Source organism: Pelophylax lessonae, assembly GCF_965119305.1.
Source record: "Pelophylax lessonae genome assembly, chromosome: 8".
NCBI classification, from domain to species: domain Eukaryota; kingdom Metazoa; phylum Chordata; class Amphibia; order Anura; family Ranidae; genus Pelophylax; species Pelophylax lessonae.
Window position 1 is genome coordinate 163,929,723 of NC_138775.1, and position 20,548 is coordinate 163,950,270.

General features: G+C 42.7%; 1 protein-coding gene across 2 annotated transcripts in view; it reads right to left on the bottom strand.

Moving 5' to 3' along the window:
- Positions 1 to 631: 631 nt before the first annotated feature.
- CAMSAP2 (calmodulin regulated spectrin associated protein family member 2) overlaps positions 632 to 20,548 on the bottom strand; it is a 172,699-nt gene continuing 152,782 nt past the window's right edge. For both annotated transcript variants that reach the window (XM_082264771.1, XM_082264770.1), the window contains 4 exons: positions 16,461 to 16,533; positions 12,595 to 12,719; positions 12,372 to 12,490; positions 632 to 2,771 (listed from right to left, as the gene is read on the bottom strand). In XM_082264771.1, coding sequence (XP_082120897.1) covers positions 2,466 to 2,771; positions 12,372 to 12,490; positions 12,595 to 12,719; positions 16,461 to 16,533 — 623 coding nt within the window. In that variant the 3' untranslated portion in view covers positions 632 to 2,465. The remainder of the gene's footprint in view (positions 2,772 to 12,371; positions 12,491 to 12,594; positions 12,720 to 16,460; positions 16,534 to 20,548) is intronic.

Sequence of the window (20,548 nt, forward strand, 5' to 3'; positions counted from 1 at the left end):
TACCTACGGCAATCCTAAGTCAGGCAGATTCGTTTTTTTTTTCAAAATTCATCATGTTGAGAATGCCAATACTTTTCCAAAATACTATATGGAAAGAGACATTTTAGTTGAAACATAAATAGCTGATCACACCAATGCTAAGTGGGCTAAATGATTCACAGTGGCACCAAGATCACATCTTCTGTCATTTTTCAGCCACAGTTAGGTGGTAATTTCTGAGAATAAAGTGCATGCCCCTTCCTCATACAAGAGAATATTTACTACTGGGTACATATGAAATACACATTGATGTGTTTAGAATGCATAGCATCTCATTCAAAAGGTGGCAGCCTGATTAAATTAGGCAACACAAAAGGCATTGAAAAGTGAAATAAATGGCATTCATGAGTGCTTTCACCTATACCTCTGTAAAAAACTTGAAAAAAGGTAAATAATGTTTTGATTTTTCCAGCATGCAGTTTTTTTAGTGATTAACACCACCAGAAACACATCCTTAAGTGCAGACCCCCTTTAACGTTCCCCTCTAAGGTGCATGGTCATTTGTCTAGGGTATTTATACAATATCAACTAGGTTCAGAAGTGCCATCATTCATATTATCACTGTGGTGCACAAGACCAAATCCAAAAAAACACCGGGAAGGTGATACCTACTCCAAATACTGATCTTTTGTGTGGCTGTAAATCTCATAAGAGCTCCCTAGCAACACTAAATGCCAAATGGGGCTAAAATGACATCTTTCTATCTAGAACATGTAGTCAGTAAAATAAATTTATATCAGTAACACATGCAAAATAAGGTGTGGTGTGAATATCAAAATTTCTCTGAGATTTATGTCTGACAATGAGGGTAACACAGTAGCAGTCTTAAAATGGAAGAATACTTTTGTAATACTAGCCAATATTATAATACTGGCCAAGTGTCTGGCAGGAGAATGGAAGCCAACTTTAATGTAATGTATAGTGTTATGTGCTAAATCCACTCCCCAAACTCAAGCATAAGAGGAAACGCTAATGACCATATCATTTTTCTGCTATGCAGACAGCTTTTAATAGTCAAACATGATTTGTGTGTAAAATATGATAAAGATAGCCTACAATACTTCCTATAACTGCAGTCATACCTAGTTTTAAAAACCTGAATAAAAATACAGACAATCACACTTTTCTTTCATCCTTGAAAGTGCATACACTGAACAAGACAAGATGGCGGCTTCCTGTCTTGCAGCCTTAGTGTTATTATTTGCCGTCTAATACTCTTATCACTTATAACACTGTTTACTCTTTCTTTTCCATGGAAGTCAGATGTAATGGCTGGTGTCTCCCAATACGTTTAGCATATGTATATTTGTCCATGTAGAGATTCTACTGGTAAATTGAGTGGCATATCTGTCTCCCAAGAGTAGCCATGGTGTGTCACTCCAATTCATCCAGCAGTGTTCACCTCAGTGACTTCACCATGGAGGACAGCCTTACCTTCCAAACATACAGATAAAGTGAATTGCAATGAAGTACTTTGAAATGCTAAACTCCACTAAAATCTTACAAATTATGTGTAGATATTAAAGTGACAGCAGCAAAAGGTTAAGACTATTTTTTTTCTCTGTGTGAAGGCTCTGGTTCTACATCTAATATAAAATTTTAAACTAAACAAAATGAAAAAAAAAAAAAAAATGTAGTAAAATGACACAAGTAGTAGAAAAACATATACAGTCACTTTCAGTCATGTCATTTGAATAAAAATTGCAGCGCATAAATGATTACACTATGCACAATGCATTCTGGGAATGTCAGCCAAGAGAGAGTACTTAAATATTCAGTTCTTTGTAACACTTTTACCCTAAAAACAAGTATAATATTAGTGATGCTTTTATCCAAACACATGCTTACTGGCTTTACAATTTTGAGGTAAGCTGGTCCATTTCTTGAGCCTCTCACTGCCAAAGAGCTCAGCAACCCTTTCTGAGGAGTAGACTGTGACCCATTCTGGCAGTAAACGGTTAACCTTTTAAACTGGTTACACACTTCCCCAATCAGCAAAACAGAAATCAAATCCAATTGAATCATTGAGCTCAACATCACCTTGCACACACTCAAACATAATTAAAAAAAAAAGAAAATAAAAAACATATAAGGCTGGAGATGTCAAGTCATTCCACTCATCGACGATGGACAAATGTCAGTGCTTCATTGTCAAAAGTTAAAACCGCACGTGCGTTTTAAATTCAAATAAACATACAGCTTACCCTCCCATATACGCAAATGAAAAAGTTTTGTGATAAATAACCTCCCTCCCACATCCCTTTTCTTTCCCCACCCTTGCCCACCCCTTGTCAATACTGTCCTACATTCCAGTTGTGTGTAGACAGCCATAAGAAGAGTCTGTGTTCATCCAAGAGTCTCATTGGCAATAAGTAATGACTCATGTCATCAAAATGTCAGGTGGGTCTTTTCTTTGCCTGTCATTGCTATGCCTTGGGAGAGAGGAGTTTTTTTGGGGTGGCAGGTCTCTTAGCCTGCCATAGATGGCTGTGGATGGTCACGGCATCAACACTAGCAGACATGGTTTTGGCTGGAATGTGGCTGAACTGCTTGCGATCAGAATTGTACTTGTAGAGGCCGTCAATCATTTTCCGGGATATGGAGCGTGGCCCAATTCCCACCAGCTTATTAATCTCTTCCATTTCTGGATAGTAGGTGTACACTGATCGAAACTGGCATCCTGAGTCTCGGAAGAGGATCAGAAAATTATGAGCGTTTGATTTTTCCATTTCCTGTAATAGTAACATAAAAAGGTGAAGTTAGGCTAAAATATCCTAACATAACTGCTGACAACAAAAGAGTCTACACAAGTATAAAAACTGCAGGCTCATCCCTATATAATTGCAAACAAAGGGTGATCAGCATATGAGATATCGGGCAAAGGAGATATTGATAAGGACCCACTGGGTCAAAAAGCATTGTTCACTCATGGAACGCAAAACTCTGACACTGCTATGCATTATTCTTAATAGATAAATATAACCTTTGACCAACCTGTTGAGGAGCCTTTTTTCCCCACTTTCCCCTATAATATATATATATAATCCAGCCTAAAGCCGGCCATGGACAGGTAGAAAAGAACAGAGGTGAAATTTATGGCAAAGCAACTAAAAAGCGATATTAAACCCAGAAGAAAACAAATGGATTTTTGACTTACCATAAAATCCATTTCTCTGATGTTCATTGACAGACACAGCTCCTGATATTCATAACCATTGGATTATACTGCCCCCTACAGTAGTAGGACACTATCAGAAAAAGAATCTGGCTACGCCTATAGGCAGTCCCAGGGGGTATACTCCCACTCCCTGCTACAGGTACTCAGTTTAGTTACAAGCAGTGTCAAAGGAATTACAACTCCACAGAGCGGTTGGTGCTGTGTCCATCAATGAACATCAGAGAAATTGATTTTACAGCAAGTCAAAAATCCCATTCTCTTTCGTTCATTGACAGACACAGCTCCGGATCTTCATAACCATTGGGACGTCCCAAATCAGTGTTAAACAAGAGGGGTGGGAACAGCAGAAAAATTCCCCAAGGCTAAAACAGTAGCCAACCAGGCAACAGGAGCTCAACCAAAACAACTGGAGCCCACCAAAAAAAAAAAATACACCCTTGAAGAGGTTTAGGTCCTCTAAACAGCAACAGCTTGCAAATCCTTGTGGGCAAAGTAAGCATCCGCAGATGCAAACGTATCCACTTTATAAAACTTTGTGAAAGTGTCCACCGACGACCAGGTGGCCGCCTTGCAAGCCTGCATCACTGAAGCCTAATGATGGAAAGCCCAGGAGGCACTAAGCGCCTGAGTAGAGTGTGCCTTAACAGGGAAAGGAGGAACCTGACCCATGATGGAATAGGCCTGATCCATCTGGAAATGGTCGCAGAGGAAGCGGACAACCCTTTCCGAGGTCCATCCGTGAGCACAAATAGTGAGAGTCTGATTTGAAAGACTCCGTGGCTGCCAGGTACACCCTAATTGCCCGAACCACATCCAACTCATGCAAGGCAATTTCCTTCAGATGTGTAGGCCCGGGACACAGAGAAGGCAACACAATGTCTTCATTGAAATGAAAATCAGAGATAACCTTTGGAAGGAACGACGGACAGGGGCGAAGAACTACCTTATCTCTGTGAATTACCAGGTAAGGTGAATGACAGGATAACGCCGCCAGTTCTGATACCCTGTGCGCAGAGGTAATAGCCACCAAATAAGCCACCTTCTGAGACAGTGTAAGCAAGGGAATCTCCCGATGATTCTCAAAGGGAGGCTTCTGGAGGACCGAAAGCACAAAATTGAGGTCTCAAGACTGCACTGGAGGAACCAAATGTAGGACACCCTGAAGAAAGGTATGCACCAGGGAATGTGTGGCCAATGGTCGCTGGAAGAAGACCTCCAAAGTCGATACCTGGCCCACAACTCAAGGCCAATTTTTGTTCACCCCCCACACACACACTCCCGTTGAAGGAAGGTCAAGATCCAAACCATCAAAAAAGGAGCGATGATAAACCATAAGAGACTCACACCATACAATGTACGTCTTCCACGTACTATGGTAGATCTTCATAGAAGTAGATATCCTAGCTTTTAACAGCGCAGGAATCGCCGATTCAGATAAACCTCTATCCTTCAGCACCTAGCGTTCAGCAGCCAAGCCGTCAAAGCCAGTGACTGTAAAGCAGGATGAAAGATTGGTCCTTGGGACAGCAGATCCTCCCTGATAGGAAGCTTCCAAGGAACGTCGGCGACCAGCTGCACCAGATTGGCGTACCAAGCCTGGCGAAGCCAGTCCGGAGCCACTAAGATGACCAGAATCCCTTCTGCCTCGATCCTGCATAGATGTCTTGGCAGAGGCTTGAGAGGAAGGAAGGTATAAATCATGACCCCACTGGGCCACCAGCGCATCTGTGTGGCGTCCGCCAAAGGATCCCGTGACTAAGCCACAAACCTCTGCACTTTTCTGTTGAGCCGAGACACCAACAGATCCACCTCGGGGATGGCCCACCAGAGACACAACTGATGAAACACCTCCGGATGCAGGGACCGTTCCCCTTGGTCAAACGCCTTCCGACTGAGGTAATCCGCCTGCCAGTTTTCCACCCCGGGAATGTGTACAGTGGAGAGGGCTGGAACGAACCATTCTGCCTACCTTACAATGCTGGCTACCTCCAGAGCTGCCAGGACACTTCTTGTGTCCCCCTGTTGATTGACATAAGCCACGGCTGTGGCAATGTCCGATTGAATGCGCACTGGGCATCCCTGAACACGATCGGTCCAATGGTCCAGACACAGTCTGATCACGCAGAGTTCCAAGACATTGATCGGTAGTCGGGACTCTTCCAGTGTACAGAATGATTTCCGAGGATGCCTTCCCAGCTGGATAGGCTGGCATCCATGGTGACCACTGTCAAATACAAGGGGAGAAAGGATTTGCCCGGGCGAAACACCGGAGAACAAAGCCACCATGTCAGGGACTCCTTGGTTCCCTAACTCAGCTGGATCTGGTTGTCCAGAGACTGCAGAGTCTTGTCCCATTTGGCCAGAATCTCCCTTTGCAGGGACCTCATATGGAACTGTGCAAACAGAACCGCCTCGAAAGTCGACACCATCAGGCGTCTGGAGATGAACTGAAGCCTGCAAGTTCTGGAGTTTGTCCAGAGAAAGGAGCACTCTGGTTAAGGCCAAGTCCAGAGTCAGACCCAGATAGTCCAGCTTTGTGGATGGAACCAGAGCAGACTTCTGAAAATTCAGAATCCAGCCGAACTCCCGCAGAGTTTGTATGGTGATCTCCAGGTTTTCCACCAGAGCAGTAGGAGACTCCGCTCGCAGAGGGATGTTGTCCAAGTAACTCAGTACCGCGATCCCCCGTTGGCGTAACAAAGCTAGCACCGGTGCGAACACTTTTGTGAATGCTAATTCGATCTTGTAGCTGGATCAAATGACTTTGTAGACCCACTTGTCTTGTACCACGGAAGACCACGGGTCCGGAAACCAGCGAAGATGCCCCCCCACCCCCGATTTGGGTGAGGGCGCACCTTCATGCTGAAGGAGCCTTGTCCATGGGTCTGAAGAAGCCCGCTCTTGGCTTGCTAGACCAGGTTCTTTTGGATCCCCCAGAGGCGGCCCTGAAAGGCTTCGAGCCCTTGTTAATCGACCCTGAGGGACAAAAAAACTTCCTATTAAACGATTATGGGGGAAGGGGGGGCTTGGGACTTTAAATGAGACTCCTGACCACCGGAGTCTCCATCCCTGTTTGCATGAAAGCAAAAAAGCAAAGTTGGGACTTTAAATGAGGTGGGACCAGACCAAAATAGACATATATGTAATGAAAGGGACACAGGATAATGTAAAATCGTATGTTTATTGGCAGTCTATAGACCAGATACTAATATAGCCAAATATTCACTGAAACCGTGTAGCCCATGGTAATGGGGTACACCTAAATGAAACAAAGGTAAGTATACAAGGTCCAAGACAGAGGTACATGGTAATACATTATTATCCTGGTACATACAAATAGGTACATAGAGCATTGCGATGAGTCCCGTCCGCTTCCTGTCCCTCCTCCTTTCCTTCCCTCCCCCCGACCTTGTTGGGCGGGGTCTATGTTGGGAGGCTGGGTGGCGGCCGCAGCTCATCGGCGCCACGCATTCCCGTGCGGGATATGACGTCACATTGTGGCGCCCATGTCCTGTCACGTGGTTGTCCATCTTGCGCACAAATGCGGAGGCTCCACTGACGGATCTGTCGGCTTCATACAGTTGTGCACCAGTGTGACGCTGGGTGCAATCCCAGCCTTTGCGCCTGCCCAGGTACCTATCACCCTTTTCAGTTTCCTACACTTATCTTTCTGTACACCCTTCTGGCATACTTCTTTGGTCTTGCCTATCCACATTATCACATGTATATCCTTTGAGGATCTTATCTTGGATATCTCCCTTTCATTATTAATTCAGTTGTTCACTACTTTTTCTTTATCACACCCTTCATTATCTGGTGGTCCACTATATTATATATATTATTCTTTACACCATAAGTGGTTTACTTACACATTCCCTTATTGCTTGGTGGCTCTTTGCATTACCTTACAATCATCACTGGCTATACTTTCCTTGTTCCCTTGGCTCCTCTGGATCTCATTACCAGCTCCCTTGTATAATTATTATTATTATTTCACTATTATTCTCATATACCTATATTACCCCTATTCATCCTACAGATGGATACTTTACTATCATTGGAGGCTATATTACGACCCCTTCTGGAGGATCTCACTTTACTTAGCACTTATTGGTATTACTGTGCGGCGCACGCAGGCTTTGCCCCCTCAGTTCCCGGGTGAGACCAATTCCCTGGACTTCACGCCACCCCAGTGTTAGCTTTACCCCCCCAACAGGTTTACTTAGTTCTACTTGTTTATTATTTTTATTTTATTTCAATTTACTTATTCATGTATATTTTCTATAGACCTTGCAACATGCCTACTCCTGACGAAGTGATATTTTTTCACGAAACGCGTTGAGTTCAACACAGGCTATGTCAGCTTTTAAAGTTATTGTTGTTATACTGTGCATTAATGACCCCTTTTTTTATGCTCTATGTACCTATTTGTATGTACCAGGATAATAATGTATTACCACGTACCTCTGTCTTGGACCTTGTATACTTACCTTTGTTTCATTTAGGTGTACCCCATTACCATGGGCTACACGGTTTCAGTGAATATTTGGCTATATTAGTATCTGGTCTATAGACTGCCAATAAACATACGATTTTACATTATCCTGTGTCCCTTTCATTACATATATGTCTATTTTGGTCTGGTCCCACCTCATTTAAAGTCCCAACTTTGCTTTTGCTTTTTTGCTTCCTATTAAACGAGAAGGAGGATATGGGCTGACACCGGTTTACTAATGCCCTATGATGAGTCATAGTCGTTTCTAACCTTGTTCAGTGTCAGCGGATCTTGCTTGTCTCAGTAAAGTTAGCCTAGGAAGAGCTTCCTCTACTTCCCTCATCAGATCGCTGGACTCGGCAATCTCATCAGGCCAAGTGTACATAATGTGGTTCTTCCGGACTGAAACCACTTGCCAGACTGGGGTGACCACTGGATCTAGATTATCCAGCCCGTTGCCCATTCCAGCAGTTGTTAGTAGATCTCATAGGAAAAATCCAGGAGAAAAAAATTGTCCATCTAAAAATTTTTTACCAGGACCAAAGATCCCAGCAAGGAACTAGATCCTTACTCCTGACTAGGCAAAAAAATGAGTGACTATAGCAGAGAAAAGAAGTATACCCCCTGGGACTGCCCATCAGGGTAGACAGAATTGTTTTCTACCTAGTGTCCTATTCCTGAAGGGGGCAGCATAATACAATGGTCAAGAATGACAGGAGCTGTGTCCGTCAATGAACAAAAAAGAGAAATAAAGTGTTGAGGTTATAAACTCTTTAAGCTACCAAAGATCCCACAGTGTCACAAGAGTGAACGTGAGTGAACCCCCTGAAAAAAGGCCTTCACCAAAAAGTGAGAGGTCTGGAACAAAAAGGCCAAGACCAGACCTTTAAAGTACTCAATACCGATTTCTCGTCCAGGCCCAATGAAAATCCAGCAAGTGTCCCAGAAATTTGGCAAAGGCAGAATTTTCTCTACTCACACCAATGAAAGTATGCCTTCCAAGTACGGTGATGCGCTTTGCAAGAGGTCTCTCTCCCCTCTCCCACAGGATGTGGGGCTTCAACAGCCATGCTGCTAAAGCCAGTGACCATGAAGCTGGAAGGAAGATAGATCCTTGAGAAAGGAGATCTGGTCAGTTCAAAAGAGGCCAAGAAGGTTCAGCCAGCATATAAATTCTGTTTAAGAACCAAATTCTCCTTTGGCAGTTTGTAGCTGCCAAAATTACAAGCAGCCTTTTAACTTTGATCCTATAAAGCAGACAAGGTAGCAGCTGCAGAGGGGAAAAGGCATAGATCAACTGGAATTGATCTTTGAAGTCACCAGAGCATCCACTGCAAATGCTTACAGATCCCGCATTCTGGCCAAAAATACAGTGCTTTGCAAAAGTATTCGGCCCCCTTGAACTTTGCGACCTTTTGCCACATTTCAGGCTTCAAACATAAAGATATAAAACTATTTTTTTGTGAAGAATCAACAACAAGTGGGACACAATCATGAAGTGGAACGAAATTTATTGGATATTTCAAACTTTGTTAACAAATAAAAAAATGAAAAATTGGGCGTGCAAAATTATTCAGCCCCTTTACTTTCAGCGCAGCAAACTCTCTCCAGAAGTTCAGTGAGGATCTCTGAATGATCCAATGTTGACCTAAATGACTAATGATGATAAATAGAATCCACCTGTGTGTAATCAATCTCCGTATAAATACACCTGCACTGTGATGGTCTCAGAGGTCTGTTTAAAGCGCAGAGAGCATCATGAAGAACAAGGAACACACCAGGCAGGTCCGAGATACTGTTGTGGAGAAGTTTAAAGCTGGATTTGGATACAAAAAGATTTCCCAAGCTTTAAACATCCCAAGGAGCACTGTGCAAGCGATAATATTGAAATGGGAGTATCAGACCACTGCAAATCTACGAAGACCAGGCCGTCCCTCTAAACTTTCAGCTCATACAAGGAGAAGACTGATCAGAGATGCAGCCAAGAGGCCCATGATCACTCTGGATGAACTGCAGAGATCTACAGCTGAGGTGGGAGACTCTGTCCATAGGACAACAATCAGTCGTATACTGCACAAATCTGGCCTTTATGGAAGAGTGGCAAGAAGAAAGACATTTCTTAAAGATATCCATAAAAAGTGTCGTTTAAAGTTTGCCACAAGCCACCTGGGAGACACACCAAACATGTGGAAGAAGGTGCTCTGGTCAGATGAAACCAAAATCAAACTTTTTGGCAACAATGCAAAACGTTATGTTTGGCGTAAAAGCAACGCAGCTCATCACCCTGAACACACCATCCCCACTGTCAAACATGGTGGTGGCAGCATCATGGTTTGGGCCTGCTTTTCTTCAGCAGGGAAAGGGAAGATGGTTAAAATTGATGGGAAGATGAATGGAGCCAAATACAGGACCATTCTGGAAGAAAACCTGATGGAGTCTGCAAAAGACCTGAGACTGGGACGGAGATTTGTCTCCAACAAGACAATGATCCAAAACATAAAGCAAAATCTATAATGGAATGGTTCACAAATAAACATATCCAGGTGTTAGAATGGCCAAGTCAAAGTCCAGACCTGAATCCAATCGAGAATCTGTGGAAAGAACTGAAAACTGCTGTTCACAAACGCTCTCCTTCCAACCTCACTGAGCTCGAGCTGTTTTGCAAGGAGGAATGGGCAAAAATGTCAGTCTCTCGATGTGCAAAACTGATAGAGACATACCCCAAGCGACTTACAGCTGTAATCGCAGCAAAAGGTGGCGCTACAAAGTATTAACTTAAGGGGGCTGAATAATTTTGCACGCCCAATTTTTCAGTTTTTTATTTGTTAACAAAATTTGAAATATCCAATAAATTTCGTTCCACTTCATGACTGTGTCCCACTTGTTGATTCTTAACAAAAAATTACAGTTTTATATCTTTATGTTTGAAGCCTGAAATGTGGCAAAAGGTCGCAAAGTTCAAGGGGGCCGAATACTTTCGCAAGGCACTGTATGTCAAGCTTCTTGTTGAATCTAGATGCCAGAAGGTTCACATCTGGAGTCCCTGCCAATGACTGCCAAGATCTTTGTGAAAACTTCAAGAGACATGGCCATGGCTAGCCCGAAGGGAAGGGCTACAATCTAAAATCACTGATACTCCAATGCAAAGCACAGAAAATGCTGAAATGGAGGGAAGATTGGTATGTGTAAGTATGCATCCTTCATATAAATAGAGGCCATGAATTCTCCTGTATGCAGAACATCTTTGACTGATCTCATGGATTCCATTCAGAACTTTGTGACCTTCAAAAAAAAAGTTCAAGGATTTGATGCGCAGAATGGGCCTGACATCCCTGTTCATTTTGGGAACGATGAACAGGCTGGAGTAGAACTTTGGAACAGGGGTCACAAATGCCAACAACAGAAGATGAGCTCTGTGCAAGGGGGGGGGGGGGGGGTTGCGGGGCTGGGTACAAAGCTCCTAAGAGGTAGAAGCATAGGGAAAACCAATTTTTTTTTTCTCCCCCGAGGCCCCGTTTGCCAGTAGAGATCCTCATTTTCTATTTGCTCGGCAAGAGGGTATTTTTACCCCCTGAAACCTTGAGGTAAGTATCCAATACCTCCCTAAAGAGGCTTTCATCCTCAAAAGGCATCCAAGTCCAATCTTTTCATACAGATGGGCTCAGCCGACCAACATTTCAACCAAAGAATTCTCAGCAAGAGGATTGGAGGAGCATATTGCACATTCCATCCACACAGTAGCAAAGACGGACGATCTATGTGGACAGCTTTACCCTGGATGCCTGCATACTTAGATGTGCCTCTTTTAATCATCAACCATGCCAGTTGCTAAATGTTGAGCCTTCCCTAAATGTAACCATATTGCTAAACTTAGAGGCGCCTCTCTTCTTTTTATACTCTCTAGTTCCTGCTGGATTTTGCTTCTAATCCCCTTGTAGAGGCCGCCATTTGGGGATGGACATTTTATGGTTACACAACCTATCACATTGCTATAATCTTTTTATATGGACTATAAACTGAAGGACTAATGAAAAAATGGCTGTGGAATGAATCATCTGAGTTTCCATTATTTATGGGGAAATTTCTTTTGATATAAGAGTGCTTTGGATTACATGCATGTTTCCGGAACTAATTATGCTCACAATCCAAGGTTTTACTGTACATAAAAACAACAGTTTTCTAGTTCTCTCCTGCTAGCCCATATTGATCTAGGAATCCTTTGTCATGTATTAAATGTTTATTTGTAACGCAAAAATTTTGATAGACAGGTAAATGGACAAACATATCTAGTGTCAGTTTAAAACTTTTGAAGCTTAAAAAGTGTGTGTGTGGGGGGAGTGGTAGATTTAAAATCCATGAATGTAGCATTCAAAAGAAAAATAATCATTACAGGAGAATCTGCCTGATGTATGGATTATTACTTACATGGAATGATTAAACACCTGTGAACGTTTGGTGAATGTCACCCTAACTGCTTCATTAATATCTTAATATTTTTATTTTATTATATTATCAATTATTCAATCAAATCTATCAGATTAGTGTGGGGCAAGACAAACTATACTTCAACAAAATAAGGCCTGTGTCTAACTGCGATCTTACAAAAAATAAACATGCTATATTACTTCCTGGCTTATCAAACATCTTCTACATACTGACCTCCAATATCTTGTTCTTTTGACCTTCATTCACTTTGCCAGCCAGGCAACAGTGAGAGATGGCATTCTGGATGATATATTTATTGGATTTAGCACTGGGCTCTTTGTATAATTTTGGTCCTGTGGGCAAGAGATAACCAGTGTTAACTGAGCATGTAGAGCAGTTAATATAGTAGAACAGAAAGGGTAAACCAGCAAACTCTGGGTATACACACATTCCTCACCTGTATACTCTGTTGCTGATGCTACTGAAGAAGTAGTAGAGGCATTCTCCCAATCTTTTTCACCATTACGGCTGCCACAGCGGCCAGGAGACAAAAAACCCTCGACAGACTCCGACCTAAATGGGCTGAATAACAAAATAACAGTTAGGAATGTAAGTAGAAAGTGCAATCCTTTTCATTTTATTTTTGCAGTGTAAGCTTTATGAGTAAGCACATAAGAAAAACCAATCAATCAATCTTTGTCACACTTTCTTCTAGAAATATTATTTTGGAATGATAAAAGGAAAAAAAAAATCACTTAAAAAAAATCAATATTTTAATAGATGCTTGTAGTGAAATCACAGGTTGAATCTGCAAGTTTATTTTATACATTTTATAAAAAAAATAAATGAATAAAAAAATAAAGCCACCAAAAGCATTGTTTGCCCCATCTCATTTATATACAGTAAGAAACAATCAAGCTACTGTGGGTGACAGCAACGGGAGCCAATGGCTCCCCGCTGCTGTCTCAGCCAATGAGGACGGAGAGTCCCTGGCAGCTGAGACTCTCGTGCAATATCGCTGGATCGAGATGGGGCTCAGGTAAGTATTAGGGGGGGCTTCTGCACACAGAATGTTTTTTTTTATCTTAATGCATAGAATGCATTTAAATAAAAAAACCTTCTGACTTTAGAACCACTATAATGGTACTGTACAATCCAGAAGTGTCAGATAAAAATCTTTGAGCAAGTGTAGCTCTTTAAAAGAACAATAATCAATAGCATGGGGGCCAGGATAGGTAAGTATTCTTTCCTTTGCAGAGAGGCCAATGTTTCAACCTTTTTTAAGCTAGCAACAGAGTCTCTTAACCACTTCCCGCCCGCCCTATAGGCAATTGACAGCGGGAAGGTGGTTACATTATCCTGACCCACCGTCATATGACGTTGTGCAGGATAATGCGCTCTGCACGCCCCCGATCTCGGTAAAGAGCCTACCCCTCTTTACCATGTGACCAGCTGTGTCCAATCACATCGGGTCACATAGTAAATAGGAAGAGCCGTTGATCGGCTTTCCTCAGTTCGTGCCCAACAGGCACAAGAAGAGGAGAGCCAATCCGCGGCTCTCCTGATAAGGGGGTGGGGGGTCTGCACTGGTAATCAGAGCATTGATTTTACCAGTGCAGACCCTTGGGGGGGGTGCCACTAGAGCCACCAGGGATGCCCACCCATGGCCACCAGGGATGCCCACCATAGCCACCAGGGATGCCCACCATAGCCACCAGGGATGGCAATCAGGGCTCAGGAAGCCTGCCAGTGGTGCCCTCCCCATCAGTGCTGCCCATCATTGCAATCTATCAGTGCTGCCCACCAGTGCCCTTCATTGCCATCTACCAGTGCCGCCCACCAGTGCCCATTAGTGCCGCCTATCAGTGCCCATCAGTGCTGCACATTAGTGCCACCCCATTAGTGCCTGTCAGTGCGGCCTAATCAGTGCAGGAAAAAAATGTATCTATTTACAAAATTTTTTAACAAACAAAAAAACGTTTTTTTTTTTTTTTTCTCAAACTTTTCTGTCTTTTATTTGTTTAGCAAAAAGAAAAAAACCTTGCGGTGATCAAATACCACCACAAGAAAGCTCTATTTGTGGGGAAAAAAAATGACATAAATTTGGTTTAGGTACAGTGTTGCATGACTGCACAATTGTCATTCAAAATGCAACAGCGTTAAAGCTGAAAATTGGCCTGGGCAGGAAGGGTGTGTAACTGCCCTGTATAGAAGTGGTTACACTTAGAAGATCAATTCCGACTCTGCAACCACCTTTTCCATGTCTTCCAGGTCTTCCCATTGTACAAGGTGGTCACAAACTACACGTTTGGACTGCATATATGGTTCAAAGTCTATCCTTGCTTCTCTGTCTGCTCACACGTGTAAAACTTGGGTCTTTTGTAGCCAGGTAAATGCAGAATGCTTGTAACTTAACCACTTTGCCACGGAGTACTGTAGTACTACTGCGGCAAAGTGGCTCGTTATCGTCTGACGACGTAGACCTACGTCGTCAGACACTCCCCCTTGTGGGCGGCGCTCGCGCGCCGCCGGAGGCTCGCTCCCGCGCCGCCGGAGGCTCGCTCCCGCTGTATTCAGTCACAGCGGGAATCGGGCCAGGGGAGGAGCAGCGGCGATAGCCGCTGCTCTGCCCCAATCGTCAGGGAGCTAGTGTGGAGATCCGCCCGCCTGTGTAAACACAAGCGGGCGGATCTCCCAAGTGACAGGGAGTGACAGATCGGAGTGTTCAGCATAGCTGAACACTCCGATCTGTCCCTGGCTCACACAGTCACCTCCCCCCCCACACGTCAGTAAGCACCAGGCATACATTAACCCCTCCCTCTCCAATAAAATTAACCCCTTCCCTGCCAGTGTCATTTTTACAGTAACAGTGCATATATATAGCACTGATTACTGCAGTAATGTCAGTGGTACCCCCAAAAGTGTCAAAAATGTCAGTCAAGGGTCCGATCTGTCCGCCGCAATGTCGCAGTCCCGCAAAAAAAAAAAAAAAAAAATCGCAGATCGCCGCCATTACGGGTTAAAAAAAAAACCACCATAAATGACAGAAATCTTTCCCTTTGTTAGTAAACGCAATAACTTTTGCGCAAACCAATCAAAATACGCTTATTGTGAATTTTTTTACCAAACATAGGTAGCAGAAAACAAATTGGCCAAAAATTTAAAAAAATTTTGATTTTTACATTTTTTTGGGGGGAATTTCATATAAAAAAATTTGAAAAATATTGTTATTTTTTCCAAATTTACGCTCTTTTTTTGTTTATAGCGCAAAAAGTAAAAATCGCACAGGTGATCAAATACCACCAAAAGAAAGCTCTGTTTGTGGGAAAAAAAGGACGTAAATTTCGTTTGGGTATGGCGTTGCACGACCGCGCAATTGTCAGTTAAAGTCGCACAGCGCCGAATCGCAAAAAGTGGCCCAGACGTAAGACAGCAAAATGCTCTAGTGGTAAAGTGGTTAAAAGGCTTTGGAGGTGCTGTGGAGTTTCAATCAGCATTTGCAGTCCCATAAGCTTGTTTAGAGAGAAAAGCAGATCTATAATCAAATAACAGCCCTTATGTTATTTGTAGGCCAGCTTTGTCCTACTAAAAGTATTTTACATACTTCTCTAGCACAACTCGCTATTACGTAGTTTTATTGCAATACTTACATCTAGCAAATATTTGTCCATTTACTTCACTTCCAACTAATTTCTACCTTCTAAAAAATGTTGGCCAATATTAACGTGACGGCAAAAAAGACAACTCTTTTTTTCAGTTATGTTTATAGACAGGAATCCCGACAATAAACAGACTACTGCTAACAGGGTCTCGTACAGTTTGTTAGTAAATGTACACCTAATTACATTATAAAATAAAGCCAAACACAAATATGGGGCAAATATTTTCTGTCCTTTAGAATAATTTATTATATTGCAGAGTTCCCATCCCTACGGCTACGTTCACATCTTGGCGTTGCCATTTACAGGCGTTTTTTAGGCGTTTTTAGGTTGACAAGTGACCAATGGAATAAAATAAAAATGCCTGTAATCTGCCCAAAAAGAAGCTCATGTACTTTTTTGAGTGTTGGGCGTTTTGCTTTAAACTTCAAAACGCTCAGATGTGAACAGGGGCCATTGAAATTAATAGAATTTATCTTGTTGGGCGTTTTTTGAGCTGATCCTAGAGCAGAAAAACGCCCCAAAATGCCTACATGTTAACTTAGCCTACAATATGCACTTCTAACACTTGTAGATTAATTTAAATAGAAATGGATATTGACAGTAAAGCATACTAACAGAGGTGTTTTACCCCCAAAAAGCTTCTACTGCGAAAGACTGTTACCTTGGCGTTCTTTTCTCAGAGTTCACACTTTCATTGTCACCTGCACTCAGGGAAGCCAAGGAAAAAGCAGACACTGCACAAGAGAAGAAAATGCCATTAAACTCACATAATATAAAAAACCTTATACTATCATTGACCTTATAATGAACATAAAGTATACCTGTGGCCAGGACATAGACATTCAAGTATTTTTGTATTCTTAAAAAGTTATAACCCCCATCATTTTGTGTCCTATTAGGGAGATTTCTCCTCATTTCCTATCCCATAGCCAAAACAGGAAGTGAGAGAGGGAAATCCCTGCAAATTAAGGGAATCCCTTGGGGGCCCCCAGGTCACCAGAACTAGCGTCCCCCATTGATAGATTTCCCCTCTATTACTCTTCAGAGGACAACCCAAAATATGGGATTTTTTTTAATTTTCACTGTTAACCGGTTGCCGACCGCCGCAAGTACATATACTGCGGCGGTCAGCCCCGGCCAGGCAAAGTGACGTACTGGTACGTCACTAGCCTGGGAGCCAATAGCGGGCGGGCGCGCGCTGCCGGAGGCGCGCTCCTGCCTCAGCTCGTTCACATCGGGTCCGCCGGTCACTCGTGATCGTCCGCTGTGAAGGGAGAAAGGCAGGCGGCTAGTGTAAACAAAGCCGCCTGTCATTCTCCCCTGTGTAAAAGCACTGATCGAACGGTCCTGCTATGTAGGACCGTTGATCTGTGCTTTTACACACACAGCCACATCCCTGCACAGTAAGAAGCACGCCCCTAGGGACACACATAGTCACTGCATCTCAAATAAAGTTAACCCCTTCCCTGCCGGTGTCATTTTTACAGTAACAGTGCATATGTATAGCACTGATTACTGTAGTAATGTCACTGGTACCCCCAAAAGTGTCAAAAATGTCAGTCAAGGGTCCGATCTGTCCGTCGCAATGTCGAAGTCCCGCAAAAAAAAAAAAAAAACGCAGATCGCCGCCATTACTCGTTAAAAAAAAAAAAAACAACAAAAATGACAAAAATCTTCCCCTTAGTTAGTAAACGCATTAACTTTTGCGCAAACCAATCAAAATACGCTTATTGTGATTTTTTTTTTACCAAACATATGTAGCAGAAAACAAATTGGCCGAAAATTTTAAAAAATTTGGATTTTTACATTTTTTTTGGGAATAAAAATGTGAAAAATATTGTTTTTTGCAAAATTGTAGCTCTTTTTTTGATTATAGCGCATGATCAAAAAATCTCACAGGTGATCAAATACCACCAAAAGAAAGCTCTGTTTGTGGGGAAAAAAAGGACGTCAAATTCGTTTAGGTACAGCGTTGCACGCCCGCGCAATTGTCCGTTAAAGTCACACAGTGCCGAATTGCAAAATACCCCCTGGTCAGAAAGGGGGTAAAATCTTCCGGGGCTTAAGTGGTTAATGATAATGGTAAACATGAAAATTGGGGGAAGGGGAAATCTGCCTAACAGGGGCACAGGCAGCAATAGAAACTGACAGGTATTCTAATTCCTCGTACTCTTTTCACAACCAAAAAAAAATAAAAAACATTGCCTTTAGTAATACTTTAAAACCTAACTCTATGTTTTGGTGAACTTCAAAGAGTTTGCTTGGACCAAGCTGGCCCAAACAAACTATTTTCTTCACATGCAGCGGCGGTCAGTGCTGTATAAACTGTATGTAGCCTCAGCATTGTGTTCCAGCAGCAGAAAATACACTTCGTGTTCTGTTGCCAAGCAAAACTGAGTCGGGCTGTGTGCTGCTAAGTCATTCAGAGGAAGCCTTCCATTTTAGAAGTGTTCTCTGATTGACCGGGATTATGACATCATCTACCCGCCTCTCCACCTCAGCCAGAGGATGCCTTGTATTCATTCAGTAAATGCAAAGCTACCTGTGAAGGCTGCTCAGCCCGACTCCATTTTGACCCGGGAGCGGGACTGGAAGATCATGTCCCGCTGCCCAAAAACAGCGATGTATACAATAGGTAGCTGAGACTTCATACAGTTCATAAATCTTATTCTCATTCAAAATATCTAAGCCTGCTGCAATGCGAGATAAGAACTGGAAAGGAAATGCATTTTCCATGCCTTATACCAGTGTTTCTCAACCTTCTTTCAGTCAAGGCACCCTTTAAAATTATGGACAATCTCGAGGCACCCTCCAAAATGCTGGACAGTCTTGAGGCACCCTATTCTAAAATGTAAAAATTATTCTAATCGTTATACATAATGCAGAAACATCAATACATGTAGGACATTAGAGGCGATTTATTCTTCCAAAGCAAATACACTGTTGCAAACTGGTACCGACTAGTATTCCAGTGTTTCTCTTCTCCCTCAGTTTTTCTCCATCACTTAGCTAATGTTACCCCAAAGCTGATTGAGAGAGTCAGGAGAGGGTCAAACAAGGAAGATATGCAGGCAACGGACATCCTCATCATCAACTGATGAGGTCATTGGGTACTAGAAGGTTATAATGGTGCACAATGAAAAGCTGTGGCTTTATGTAACTAAAAGGCAGGTTTCATCCACCCACTGGCTTGTATACAAATTTTAGGTGATTTTTAGGCCAAGGCACCCCTGAAGAAACCTCAAGGCACCCCAGGGTGGCTGAGCACTTTGGCTGAAAAAGGCTGCCTTATACAGTACCTGTAACAAAAGTGAAGTGAGTGGCCTCAGGTGATTTACAGAAAATAAACTGTTTATCTACAGTTATCTTTCCCCTATATCCAAAGTGCACAATTTACACAGGATCTCTAAGCTCTGAAAGCAGGGGGCGGAGAGCTTAAGTTACATCAGTAAGGGGAGCTCTGAGACCTGATTGGAGGGAAGGGACACACCTCTCTTCAAAAACCACACACGAACAGAGCTAAGGCTATCAGTCAGTTTAAGTTTCCTTCCTGTCACCATATTTAAAGTTCACCTTTGCGAACATGCTACCTGTTTTTAGGGTAACAAATACACACTACAGAGCAGGGGTGTGCAAACTTTTTTCAAAGAGGGCCAGATTTGATGAAGTGAACATGCGTGAGGGCCGACCATTTTGTGCGGTGACCCAATGCAGTGGAGCGAGTGCCTAATTCTCGTATGGTTGTCCTGACAACTTTTCAATGTTCTATTTACCACATTGGCATCATTCATGACTATTATTGCTGCCATCAGTAATCATCGATGGGTTTATATAGTGCTTATATGTGGTTAACCCTTCTGTGACTGATACTTTTGAACATCCCTCCTTGTGTGTTTTGTTCCCACACAGCTGCTACTTGACCCCCTGGTGTTATGCCAATTGTCATGGAGAGGGCGCTGGTCCTGTCATACTAGCGCCAGGTTTGTGTTTTTTAGTGCTCCCTAATCAGACTAAGTCCGAGGCCATATTAAGCAAGGGATATAAAGCGGGCAGGGGCGGGCGGTGGGTGTTAACAATAGTGTATTCACAAGTAACAGGAAAAGCTGGAATTGGATGCAGCGGGCCGGGATGGACCATCATTTGAGTATAAGTAATTCAAAACACACATATATATATATATATATATATATATATATATATATATATATATATATATATATATATATATATACACACACATATAGCATATATAAGAGGATGTATAAAATTAATGGGAAAAGAACTAATATGGCATACGACGTGCAGTCCCGCAGCGTTTAAAGATCCAGGGATCCCAGGGGCCGTACTACTGCTATAGAGGGATATGCTTTGTTTATATTTCATGTCTGAGGTTTACAACCACTTTAAACAACAAATCATTCATTTTTCAATATAGAGGAAATTCATAAGACACATTCTAAATATAATGTGCACATATTTTGAAGCTCAGTCCTAAATGGATTTCCTCCATAAAGTCTCCATTCTTCTGCAATCTCTAAGTGCCGGGTCACACTTGTGCGATGCGGGAAGGCTGCGAATTCGCAGCCTGGTCCCGCATCCCAAACGCACATATGGCAGTTCACACTGCCATATGCAATACGCTGGGGGTGTCAATGAAATGTTAACGACACCCCCAGTTTGATCGCATATCGCAGTGCGATCTGACAGTTCGCACAGGATCGGATCGCACAAGTGTGAACCACTGTGCGA